The 13,657-nt window shown below is 41.6% G+C and overlaps 1 protein-coding gene across 1 annotated transcript in view; it reads right to left on the reverse strand.

The window, feature by feature from the left end:
• PPEF1 (protein phosphatase with EF-hand domain 1) overlaps positions 1-10,930 on the reverse strand; it is a 36,302-nt gene extending 25,372 nt beyond the window's left edge. The window contains exons 1-3 of the mRNA XM_065852826.2: positions 10,506-10,930; positions 4,839-5,028; positions 712-839 (exon numbers count right to left, since the gene is read on the reverse strand). Of these exons, the coding sequence (XP_065708898.1) occupies positions 712-839; positions 4,839-4,902 (192 nt within the window). The 5' untranslated portion in view covers positions 4,903-5,028; positions 10,506-10,930. The remainder of the gene's footprint in view (positions 1-711; positions 840-4,838; positions 5,029-10,505) is intronic.
• Between the last annotated feature and the right edge of the window lie 2,727 nt (positions 10,931-13,657).

The following is a 13,657-nucleotide window of genomic DNA, read 5'->3' on the forward strand; positions in this document are numbered from 1 at the left end:
TAAGACACTACTGTATGTTCCCATAGAATCAGCCTGCAATAACGATACACCTTGTGTCCTCCTACAGAAATGGCTCACTCCTTTCCTTCTTTGCTATGAATTCGCAGATTGACACTATATGAATACATTAAAAGTTCCAGGGCTGTACCAATGCTGCTGACATTTTTGGGTGTAATTCATCCTGTCCATCATCCAGACTATTTGCCTGGACTTTGTCTGCAGTCAATAGAAAGACACTGCTACAGTGCACTGAATGGACTTCACATAAGGATGCTAGGATGAAAACAAAGCCCTACAAGTTCCTAATTCACTGTATTGACCCTAAAGGAAGACTGAGCTGGCACGCTGAGACACTGATGTCTCCGTTGCACATATCTTACCTCACAGAGCATGGTTAAGATCACCCATGGTCAGATGACCTGCAATCTCTGGGTAACAGAGCTCTTCTATGGGAACCTCTAACCTGCATATGGTTGTATGGGCAGAACAGTGTCCTGCTGTTTATGTAGTTACATATATATATATAAACACACATGTATATATATGTATGCACACAACTTAATTAGTTCATGTGTGAGGCAGGGAAGCGGTTTTATTATACAGGGGACAGCTTTGTAGGGAGAAATAACCACATAACCATTTTGTTTGTGCAACTTCAGTCCTCTGGGGATAACATAACGGCTTGTACAGGAATAATTGAAGATTACAAACCTGCAGCTGATCTTGCTCATCGGCATATTCTATTGACTGAAAGATACTCAGAGAATAGCGGCGCCTCATCTCCAGCCGGGCCATTGTAAGGCGGTACCAGTTCTGGATGAGGATAGCAGCTCTAATGACTGTCAAAACAGAAAGCAATGGAGTACACATGGGTGCAGTGTAATCTGCAATGAAAACACATGCTACTTTTGCAGAATTTTGCAGACAGATGGCAAATTCTGTTCATTGCACACAGTCAACACTGAAATGAAACTCTGTAAAACTGAGGCTGCAAAACTGTTTTATAATAATGAATACATGATGCATTTACTGTTTCTGCCTTTAGGGACAGATCCCAAACCAGCTGAATTGCTCAGGCCTATATTATTAGAAACCTTCCTCATTTAATTGTCTTGAAGACAGTACCCGTGTAAGGAATCAGCCACATTCAGCTAACAGGCACTATGTGTGTTTTGGGAAGGTGAGGGAAGGAAGAAGAGCAGTTTGGCCTGTCAATAAAATGTACTTCTTTACCAAGCTGCAGTAAAAAATTTCAGACTTCGCAAGCTGTAACACGAGCATCGTGTAATGACAGAGTTTGCAACAGCCTCTTTTAAGAGAATGTTTTTGTCTATACAGCTGTATTGGCAAGCCAGCAAAATTCAAACCTCAGGATAAAATGTTAACAAATGGTATCAAAGGGCAGAATACATTACTTAAATAGACACACCAAAAGACACACAGGTATGTCTTTGGCTAGCTTGGTGAACAAAGGAACCCTCGCCTCAAGAATTCAGTGGGACATGTCAGAAGACCATTTTGGACTGTGTGCTGAATACCCATCCCACTCAGCACTTTTAAGAAGTTGTGTCTACTATTGTCCCAGTCTGGAAAACTGCTGGAAACTTCCCTGTAGGACAATCACCAAGACTGCAGCCTAGAGTGAAATGCCTGCTGCCTACAGGCCCCAGTCACACCACAAACAAATCCCATTCCCGTAGCTGCTCAGATGAAAGTTTATAAGGCAGAACAATGTCTGGTGGCACAAAATAATGCTGAAATAATGGCAAATTAAAATCTAGTCATTTGCTCAAATTTTGATCAGAAGAGGACTCTGTGCTAACCTGCTTAGCCCTACAGAGCACTAACAGTGACGGTCAAGAAGCGTTACATGCATCACTGCCTAACAGTGAGAGGATGACAAAGCACAGGAGTATTGGATCCTACACCTATCCCAATGCAACCACATCGCCAGCACCACATTCTTGCCTGGCAACAGAAAAATAGAGTATGGTAGGAGGCTGCTCTCAAGAGATGTCACATTTACTGACTTAAAGTTGAACATAATTATTTCTTAACTGATTCCTTACCTCTTTTTCCCTGTACTCTCAACAGGATACCAGTAAATAAATGGACAGGGCCAGAAACGTGAAGCCATTGCCTCCAGCCTCGCAGCTGACACCTCATGTCAAGGAGTTTCCTAAGGAACTCAACCCTGAATAGCTCAGCATAGGACACAGAAGAAGTCCTTATGCATCTGATCTTGGGAGAACAAGTCAAAGCAGCTGCAGGGCAACTCTATCAAAGGTACCAGGACAAAAGGAATACACTGATCTTATCTCCCAATGCTCCCAAGAACTAGAGCTCACTTCTGAGAGGATGAACAGACAAGCAGGAGAAACAAAACAAAAATAAAAACAGAAACAAAACTGAGATGTTCTCCTGAATTTCAGAGTTTGACACAATCACCATTGCACAGTACTGTAAATTCATGAAAAAAAGAGAAAAAAAAAAGAGGAAACTAAAACCAACACTAATGTCTTAATATGAATATCCTTATATTTGTACTAGTTGCCAAAATGAGCAGTTGATACTGAAAAACAAAACAAGAAATAATGACCAACAGCCTGTATTAAGGTTTTTTTCCCCTGCCAAACAGCAAAGAAAAGCTCTGTACTATAGGGACAACAGTTCACACTAGTAAATTATTTTAGCTGATCACAAATACCGGGGATTTTGAGATTAAGATGAGTGGCACCCCTGAGTGAGAATTAGTTTTTTCTTAAACTGACAGTATGCAGGTAGAGAAAAACCTCCATGGAAAAGTGAGTCTATTTATAAATTTATAACATTATGGAAGCTTTTTTTTATAAAAATGCTTACAGATGCCAAACAGCACATTGTTTGCTTATCTACCATTAATAAGTATACAGCAGAGTTAAAGTGGTAAATTTATCTAGTCCAGACAAGGCCAAAATCAGTAAAGACTCCGATCCTACAGGTATTGCACCTGTCTCAGAAAAATCTTTCTTCCTGAAGGAAATATAACCCCTGTATGACTAAGGACATCTTTCTTACCCTACATAAACTCTGACACCTCTCTTATTTTCTGTCCTTTCTGGAATTCACCACCACCACAGAACTGAAAGTCTGACATATCACAGCAAGGCTGTTACCAGCTTTTCTGTTTAGAAGAGTATATAAGGGGCAAAGCACAGCCACCAGCACAGAAACTGATTTCTAGCATCAGAACCATCAAAATTCCCATTAAAGACCCCCTGGGTTGCTTAATGGTCCTGAGCACTTAACATGGCACAGTTCCACTGGTATCACATGAGGTAGATATATATAGACCACTCTGTTTAATGTTGCAAATCTAACAGAATATTTCCTTTTTTTTTTTTTAATTGCAATAATTACAGCACCGATATTCTCAGGACTGAGTCAGAACATGATTTTTACATGAGGCTAAACTGCACCTGTAAAAGAAATTGTTATCAATTGCAGAAGGTCTCTACACCAGCAAGTACTTGTTAAATTCACATTATTATTGCATTAGAGGGATGTATAGCCTCAGGCTGCAGATCGAATCATGGTTCAGCATCATTTGACTACTGCTGAAGTGCAGAAAGAATACCATCCAGCAACTGGAGAGGACAAAACATTTTCAAACAAGCACACAAAATCATAAGCCAGCTTTGGGATAGCAAAGCCTAGCTCCAGACCAATGTGTATTGGTGGTTGTAGACTGTGAAAGAATACAGCTCCAATCCTTTGCACCCTCAGAAATATTCCCACCTAACTTGTATCCAAGACCTTCCAAGGCACATATGTATATAGTATGCAAACCCAAAGAGGAAGGTCCACTTCCCAGTTACAGGCAGGTCTCGGACTCCATATGTTTCCATTCTACTGCCATTGCTGTGACACAGCACTGATGCTGCTGTGACTGCCAAGGAGTGTACACAGAGATGAGGGCTACCCTCACAGCAGTCAGCTCAAGTCCCTGTAGCCATGACTAAGTGTTCCTGCTTCTTAATCAGCAGTCTCCCGTGACTTGTGTCCCGGCTTGGTAGCCAAAAAGAGCATTCCTTTTCAACCGTGACTGTTCAGCATGATAATCTCCTAAAACTATGCACTGTGCCATGGAACGTGGCTCTTGGCAGACCTGTAAATCATGTTTTAATGACAAACCTTGAAAGAGAACACAAAGGGTCTAAGCAATGGCCTGAGCCAATCCTGGAACCCACCTGCCTATGCAAAGCCTGGTGTGTTCATACCAGGGTGTGGTATGATTAAAAGCAGGCAGATAATGCATTAGTTTTTAAAGGAACATTTAACCAGGTCCTGTGGAGACTTCCAACTGACAGCCTCGGTGATGGTCAGGGAGAATTTCAGGCCAGGCACTTGGTATGTCAGAAAATTGCATCAGAGAGTCATTGTAATAGCTCTGCTTTATTATACTTGTTTCATAATTGGAGCCACTCAACAGCAGGGAAATCGGGGCACTTTGCCCAGGTATTTTGTATTGTGAAAGGCCATAAAAGTCCCCTTCAGTACTTTACTCCATACATTTTGCCAGTGATAGAGTGAGCACAGACACATCTGCAATTTAGTTTCTGTCTGAGATGCTGCGAATCTTTTCCAACCCAATCTGTAGATGTTACAGGTGGTCTACATTTTCCTTCTGACCTCACCAAGAATCTAAAAGCTATGCACTGTTTAAAATAATATAACTAGAAAATAATTTTCTCTGAACAAGTATGCAGACAATAGGACTGGGGGAAATATTACCTTGCAATCCTCTTGGTATTACCGTGATAACCACCACTGACCCTGAAGACAAAAGCAGTACCCACCTTTCTCTGACCTTCTGTCAGCTACAGAGCTTCGGCACCCCATGGTTCCAGTGATGCTGCCCATCAGTTTTAATCGCTGCTGATACGAAGCATGTTTCTCTCAGCTGTCAGCGCTACACACATTTCCTGTGTCCTCCCTTCAGTGATGAGGACTATAATGCTCTGGGCTCCTGGGCTCTTGCTACCACTCCTAACAGGGAGATGATTGGGATGGAGGGAGGGAGAGGAAAAAAAAAAAAGTGCTTGACAACACAGAATCTAAAGTACTTACAGCTCATAACAAATTACTGTACAGCATATCCTACACAAACTGGACCTGATGATCCATACTGCTTCTTTTTCACGTCTGATCACTATCAGCTTGCATTCAAGACAGACGAACTCAGCAATTAATACAGTTTCTCCCTTACATGTTAGCTGAAAGTTAATGTGCACTAGTGGTTTCTTAATCTGAAGCATTAGCTATTTAAAGCCTCACTACTAGGGACAAAGGACTACAGAGGCATATTACTCTTCATTCTTGCGATTTGAAAAATCGGAACTGTAGAATTTTAAGGACTTAAAATTACACCTGATACTACTGCTAAAAACCCACAAACCTCAGCCCTCCTAACACACTATTGATTTGAAAAGGTGCCCTACCACCCCATTTATCTCTATATCCCTCGGTGTCACCACCACCAAATTTACAAGGAGAGGCAGTGTTACAGAAAATGGTTTCATTATCAGATTTTGTTTAAATATAACATCCAATTTGCTGTTGCATTCTACTGAAACACTATAAATAAAATATTTGGTTTAATTAAATAAAGGAACAAAGTACATTTTGCAGTGCAGCTTTCTGCGTTTTCCTCCTGGCACCTGCTTAGCTCTTCACTAACTGGTATCATTCACTAATGCAAGTGACAAGTTCAACGAAGTGACAAGTTCAAATGAATACAATTCCCCTGAGAAACAAAACAGGTTAATTTCTAAGTAACAAGAAAGTCATTGATGCTCTTAGAGAGACCGAACTTTATTTTAACTAAAGATTACTTATATGATCACACTGACTCCCCTCTGCTTGTCTCCAGGGATACGTGTTTCTCTTTAACATGTCTGACATACCTAAATTATTGCATTTGTTGTTTTGTTTAATTGATATTCATTTTCAACTTGACTTTTAAAGCAAATAGATTCAGCAGCATAAAACGAATGTTCAAGTACTATTCTTTAGCTTTACTAGCAGAAGTAAAAATAACAGGAGGATAAGAGGAAGGAAAACACAAATGCGTAACTAGTGAATTTTCAGTTTCAATAGTTGGAATACACATATTGTTGTGGGACTACTTACAGGTTTTATATATTTATTATTATATATAAAGTTATGTTACATTATGATATGTTATATTGTATTATATTAGTATCACACAACTGTTTATAGTTGTGGGACTATTTTCAAGGTCCCACAACACAAGGTTATCCCACACTTGAGCTGGGCCTGCCACCTTCTGAGTCAGTATTTCAGGAAAGAAGGATTTTAGGGTTTTTCCCCCACAATAAACTGTTTTTCTTGCCTCTGAAGGAGCTGTCAGGAAATTCAAACAAGTGCTGTTACATTAATTTTGAGCCCATCAATGGCTTTGACAGCATCGAATACAGCACTGATATTGCTAACAGCTCAAATTAGTCTTCTCTCCAAAAAAATGTTGTTCTTCTGAATACTGTCTCCTCACTTGCCCTCTTAGGAGAATCCCAGGTCTCCATTAGTTTGCCTCAAACCAGTCAGCCGTGATTTGAACTGCCATCCGACCAGAAGCAAGAGCAAAATAGCATTTACAATCTAAGCCTTATTGCAGCAAGACCACGTTCATTAAAGGGCAGGTCAGCATGTGCCCAGCAGCCAGGCAACGGGAGCCCCAAACAGAACCCTCACACATCTAGGACTCCACCGAAACCATAGCAAACAATGGGCTGACCCAAGAAACTGGGATCCGAATCGTTATTGCACCCTACTTTCAACAACTTCAGCTTTTCTCCCAGTCATGCTCACTTTTCCCTCCACCTCCCTCTAAATTCACGGACTAGAAGTCCATGCACCTTACTGAGCAAAGAAATTTTTAAAAGATAGAGACATAGGAAGAGAAATATTAGGGTGATCACAGTAAATGAAACCTGAAACATACACTCAAAAGTTTGGAGGAAAAGTTGCACAAATATACCCTATCATTAAAACTCTTAAAAAAGGCCAAATCTGGCCTTCAAAGAGCTAGTCCAGGGTAATAATAATCCCCTTCAGTCCCAAATGTCTGCATCCTGAAGTGGACATGGTGAACATTCAAACTATTTCCTGATGAAAAAATTTCCTGTTGGCTTCTCAGGTGGCTACAGAGCCACCCCAACCACCAATCTTCATGTCCAGACACCAGAGCAGCCACACCTGTTGAATACTCCAGCAGGCAGGGTCTCCACCCAGGCCCAGCAAATTCACTTTCTGCCCTTCTGGCCATACTAAAGAATCATGAACAAAGGGAACAAGCCACTGTGGAAATAGCTGGTTCCTCCTGCAGGCCAGGGCTCTTATTGCTCCTGAGCTTCTCCAAATTAAGAAATCACTTCCCTTCCATCCCCAGATATGTCAGTTCAAGCCAGCTCCTGCTTCGCACCGAACCCTATCTTCCTGAGCAAAGGCATAGAAAAATAACAAGCGAAGGCCATGAAGGCCTTACATGGGAAGAAGGTTGAAAAACACGTATTTAAAATATTCATTTCTGTGAGCTATTTACTACGCAGTGTAGCAGTGATTCTTCCAGTGAAGAATCATGTGCAATTATAAAATTCCCACAAATGTTGGCTGGTGAAATGGAAGGCTGGGGCTTTTACCAAGGTATTGAAAAGGGCTTCAGAGATACAAAATAGCTGGATGAGAATTCAGGACATAATACTGTGTTAGCTTCCTGGGTACTCTTCCACCGATTTACCCTTAGGAGAGAACCTGTCAGTTCACTAAAACACAGGCAGTAATTCAATTTCTACAGGCCGGTGATCTGTCCCGTTTTTTAGATATAACTCCAAGAAATTGCTGCATTTCTCTCAGCTTGGCAAAAAAAGGCAATTTTGTGATGCACAGGCACTGAATACACAACCCATCCACTGAAGCAAAATAAAACGTCATTCCAACCACGCCAATAGACATGCACCAAGCTATGCTGGACTGGCACATGCTGCTCTTTTTCTGGATAGGTGTCACTGAAGGTTACACTGCAGCAAGTGCTCAGAAATTTGGGGTTTAGAACCTGAGCTGTCGAGAGCCTGATTTACAGAGATAATGAATCAGCACCATTCGATGCAGATGTAATAGGTGCTGCCCAAAATCAATCATGCCTTCATTTTGTCAGTGACAAAAAGACGAGGCTGCCTCAAGAACAGTGGAAATCTTGTGAAGATTTATAACTGACTTAATGAAATCTGTCATTTGGGTAGAGAGCCATCCTTTCAAGCACACCCTATCTTTTAAAATTAGATGAGCTGTGCTACTAGCAGACAAGTGTAAGCTAGGTCAAGACTGAGGATATGGAAGCCAGAAGAATAAGAGCCACCAGGCTTTAACTTGTTCTTGCTTCATTTAATTTCTTACTTTTAATAAAGAATAAAAGGGTCCTCCCTTTATTTTTGTTGAGATGGGTTTTCCACAATTAAGCTACGTCCCCTACAAGCTGTTTCAATGGTTACCTCCAGCAACGTGCCTTTTTGCCCTACTCGCTCCTGTCTCAACCATGTTTGTGAACATAACATGTCTTAGAAGGTACTTGTGGTTGGAAAGGTGATGAGATAAGGACTGTTTTCTCCATAAAGATCAGCTGGATGGATGGGTGGATACTTCCAATGACAGGGGCTTTCCTTTTATGTCTTCTTGCTATCTATTTTTTAGTTTTCTGTGACTCAATAGACTTCCTTAAGAGTTGTTTTCCTTTAGAAATGAGGACTGCAGAGGACTGAGAAACAGATGCTATACCCTGGGTTTATGATGGATTTTCTTCTGTATGTTGCTGAGGGAATGAAGCAGGAAAGAACAAATACTGTAGAGAACTCAGACATTAAATCACAACACTCAGGTTAGTACTTGCTGAGGGACGAACTCTTCAAAACTTTCTTGTTGCCAGAGTTGGGATTGTCAAGGATGGGAATCTAGAGATGAGTTAAAGGTTTCATTAGCTAAAAGACACACCCTGCAGAAAGCGGGATAAAGCAGCGACAGTCAACTAACACACTGAAAGAGAACTTGGCTGTGGCACAAGAACTGTAATTTTGACACCAGTGCTGAATGTTGTCTGCCAAGGGGCCGATATAAGAACATCAAACACGGGCAAAGCAGTATATGTTTAGGTCTCTGTTATATTACATCCATGGGGCAAACTGACATTTCTATTAAGTGACTTTCAGTGATTATATACATAAAGAAAGAAATGAGAAAGCCTTTGTGTTTACAGATATTTTCTTCAGCCTGCTCAGAGAAGCAAAGCTAAGCACAGTATAGAACTGATGGGATAATTTCTGGCAATGGCCATGTTGATAGACCGCAGTGTTTGGGCCAGGAATCAATAGAGAATGGATGTAGTAAGATACTGCAAACCCAGCAAAGCCTGAGAGCATATAGGATGAAGACAGACCAGCTCATGAAGGTGGACTCATATTCCTGAGCCCAAAAATGCATGATAAAAAAGTAAAAGTAAGTGCTGCCAAGGTGTGAACATGCAGAGATTATTCAAGCAACTATTGAGTTCAGGAACTGCATGCAAACCCAAAGAGAATCTGTAGAAAAAATTACATAAGAGAGCTAGTTCATGTTATAATACTTACAATCAATAAAGGATACATTTACCAAAAAAAAAAAAAACATTTACAGGGTTTTTTTGTGCAGAAAATAAACAAAGTAAGCAGCCTCATTTTTTTGTGCAGCAAGACTTTGGGGAGAATGTTTTCAAAAAAGAGGGGGAGTAGCAAATGAAAGTGCGCAAATGGAATGCATATCACTTTGAAGTATAAGCAAAGCCATCATACCACTTTCCAGAAATGTTAAATGCCTCTAGGGGGAAATTCCTTTAGGAAGCAATGAAAAAACTACAAATCCTGAAGCAAAGTCAGTTTTCTAGTAAACTGGACCCAACCAGAGCATAAAAGTCAACAACAGTGTAGCTAAAGGAAAATCTGAATCATACACTGTCCTGCAGTTAATGAGCATCCCGTTTAATTCTCCTTACCTGAAGGGGGAAAGCGGTGAAAAAGCAAAGCTCCAGAATAAATATATGTTGAAATTTGAGCCAGTTTAAAAATTAAAATCATGCTCCAGCTGAAATTCATATTGGTTTTAATAACGTTTAAGTTCAGCACCAGATTAAGTTTCAAAACTATAATCACAAAATACTTTTTCATAAAACAAAAAGTACATGAAATACAGTAGTCCCAAAGCTCTTTGATCTCATCTGTACTCAGAAGTTCTAGATAACTGATCCAGTCCGAGTCAAACTTTGTGGCTTGAAGCACATTGATTTTTTCTCAGGGTAAAATAATAAATAGTTCCACATACATCTGTCATTCACTACACAGATTTAGGATGAAGTCAATTTGCTCTTTAAAAGTGAGCTAATATATACACATACATAGACCCCACCCCAAAAAAAGCATTACCTGTTTTTTCTTTATGCTTCAGCAATAGCGAGTGTTTTTCCACAAGAGTAACTCTAGAAGAATTTCTTTCTTTTTTTCTTTTTTTTTTGTTAAGAGCAAACAGCTCCTTTTTGGAAGCACAACTGCACAATGAGGGGTGCAGCTCTGCAGAACAGGTGCTCCAGTTCTCTCTGAAGCTCAGGAGCTGCAATGCACTTGCTCTCCACCTATTTATACAGCTTCCTGAGAGGAAATCTCTTGAGCACTGCTCTTCAGAAAGAGTCAGGGGAAAACGTCATTTTCATCGTCCAGCCTGAAATGAAAGCTCATGGCTGCAGCCCTCCAGCTGCTCCGTACGCGTGCTGCTGAAGGGCAGTTTTGTCACCATACCTCCTGAATCTCAGGCGGAGAAACGGATGGGCTGAAGGGATCTGCTTCGAGTCCCAAGTCACATGATCTCTTGCAAGAGGAATGGCCTTTCTGCTGTGTCAAGGCAATGATTTGCATTTTAGCAGATCTAGAGCACTGAAAGGAAAAAAAAAAAAAGAAAGATGTCCAGGTATTTGGTTATCTGATGTGACTGTTATGAAAGCCTGAAGGAAAAAAAAAACAACAACAACAACAAAACTGCTGAAGGCAGAACTGCTGAGCCATTGTATCTGCATGCTAGTTATACAGGTGTTCTCCAAAACAGTCAGACCCAGATAGCAGGACAAGCATGAAGCATTCACATCTTGCTCTCAGAGGCACTGCACTGATGCCTGTACATCTCATTTCTTCATGTGCATGCACATCTTCTATGCATAAATGTGTGACTGGAATTCAGCGGACTCGGTTCATGTTTTGGCTCGTCTGCTCCTCGTTTGACTGCTGGAAAGGGGTTGGACAAGCCGAGGAGGCTGCAGCATTATTCCCCAATGTGGTCAGGAAGTCGTGGCACTGCATGCTTGGAAATCAAACTCTAACCCCTGGCAGCAGCACCTGCACCTCTGACCTCTCTCCTCGCCATGCTGACCGTACTCACGGTGCGGGTGTGCAGGGAAGGGCAGGACCATGGTGCCCAAGGAGATTTGCTACTGACTGTTGCTGGCACAGCAGCACCTGAGGAATCTGCTGCTTCTGCTATGGGGCAATGTGTTGATAGCAAAAGGAGACCACAATTTTTAGCTCGAAGACAACACTAAACTACTCAAAAATATCCGGTATAAGTATGGTATTGTAATATCACGAGTATAGCCTTGAGCCTAGTCCTCAGCATCAGTCATCCTATAGAATCATAGAACCATAGAATAGTTTGGGTTGGAAGGGACCTTCAAAGGTCATCTAGTCCAACCCCCTGCAATGAGCAGGGACATCTTCAACTAGATCAGGTTGCTCAGAGCCCCGTCCAGCCTGGCCTGGAATGTCTCCAGGGATGGGGCATCTACCACCTCCCTGGGAAACCTGGGCCAGTGTTTCACCACCCTCATTGTAAAAAATGTCTTCCTTGTGTCGAGCCTGAATCTCCCTTCTTTTAGTTTAAAACCATTAGCCCTTCTCCTATTGCAACAGGCTCTGCTTAAAAGGTCTGTCCCCATCTTTCTTATGGGCCCCTTTAAGCACTGAAAGGCTGCAATAAGGTCTCTCTGGAGCCTTCTCTTCTCCAGGCTGAAGAACCCCAACTCTCTCACCACCAATACCCCAAGCCTGTCCTTCCACCCCTCTCCAAAAGCTGGGGAGGGGCTGCTTGCTGCTGTTCAAAGTGATGGAACAGAAGCCACTTGTGTGGGGTCAGCATGGAGGGCTGTGGATCGAAAGAGGACCACAGGTTATAAAGCGTGCTGCGGTGGTGGGAGAAGCTCCACATGGGTAGGCACAAGGTGGGGATCACCATGCCCCTTGCTCTGCAGCCTCTCCATGTGATAGAGTCCCACCAGAACTGGATAGGAAGTAAAAGATTTCCGGAAACAAAGTAAGATCTTCACCCTCTTGCCCCTGCCCCAGAAGTAATAATATTGTAATGTGGTATTCTCGGGAGTCTTTTTTGCAATCAGTCCGGTTACAGTTCTAAAGGCATCAGCCACCACTGCCAAGGACAGAGTGATCAAATAGTCTTTTGGGACAGACAGACAATTGCCCTTACTGTGACAGAACGGATATATTTATTAATGTGCAAAAGTGCCAAACCAGCAAAGCAGAAGGGGCTGTGTGAATGCACTGGTTTGATTGACCAAGCTAGTCCTTTGAGGTCCTGAGTTCCAGGCACAAGCTTCCACTTTCAAAGCTCTTCCTCTCCTGTGAGATGAGACAGCAAATGGAATACACACCAGGCATGATAATTCTGCATGACCCAGAAGAGTTTTGATGTTTGTTTTACTGGCAGGATGCACTTTCCCTGATCAGACTTACAGTAGCTAATAATTTATGTATGATCATGCTGTTCTGCCAAAATGCATGCAAGAAAAAATACATCATAACCTCTTTCCGCTGCACTCTGGGAATACACATTATTTATAAAACATTCACTGTACCTGGTAAATTCATCTAAACTGACAATTACCAAGATCTCTGCATAATGAGAGGTTACAAGGTTTGTTCCAACAGCTGACAAATCCATCACAAGCATTTTGTCCAAGATCAATGGGAGAAGGATCAAACCCTTAGCTGTTAGCTTCTGTAGGACATAAACCTCCACTGCATGTTTTCTTTTGTTATTCATGGAAGTTGTTTTTATCCTCTATCTCATTGGTCTGACGTGACAAAGCAATCTGATAAAGAGTCAGTCTTGCTGAACTGAGCCACCTCTCCAGTTACTCATAGGGATCACAATAACATGCAACTTGAGGAAACACAAATGTGCTTTCCAAATTAACCTTTCCCATTCAAGTCCAAGGACCTCACCTGTACCAAACAAGACCATTCTCCTTTCTACCTACAGCAAAGAGAACATATCAGTCCCACCAACAAGGCTGCACATACTACCACTTTTTTGTTCAGCAGTCATGTATCACATGTACACTTACAATGCTGTCAAGCATCAATAGCTGCAGTAGAAAGTAGGCTAAAAAATTCTGACAACGTGTTGTTGAGCAGTTTAGCATGACAAGGAAAAACCCAGTTATGTTGATAGTGCAGAAATCGGGGCACCCCTTTACAAGCAGCCCTCCTTGATGTAATAGCACGTATTCCATTTT

This window comes from Patagioenas fasciata, chromosome 1, assembly GCF_037038585.1.
Source record: "Patagioenas fasciata isolate bPatFas1 chromosome 1, bPatFas1.hap1, whole genome shotgun sequence".
NCBI lineage: Eukaryota > Metazoa > Chordata > Aves > Columbiformes > Columbidae > Patagioenas > Patagioenas fasciata.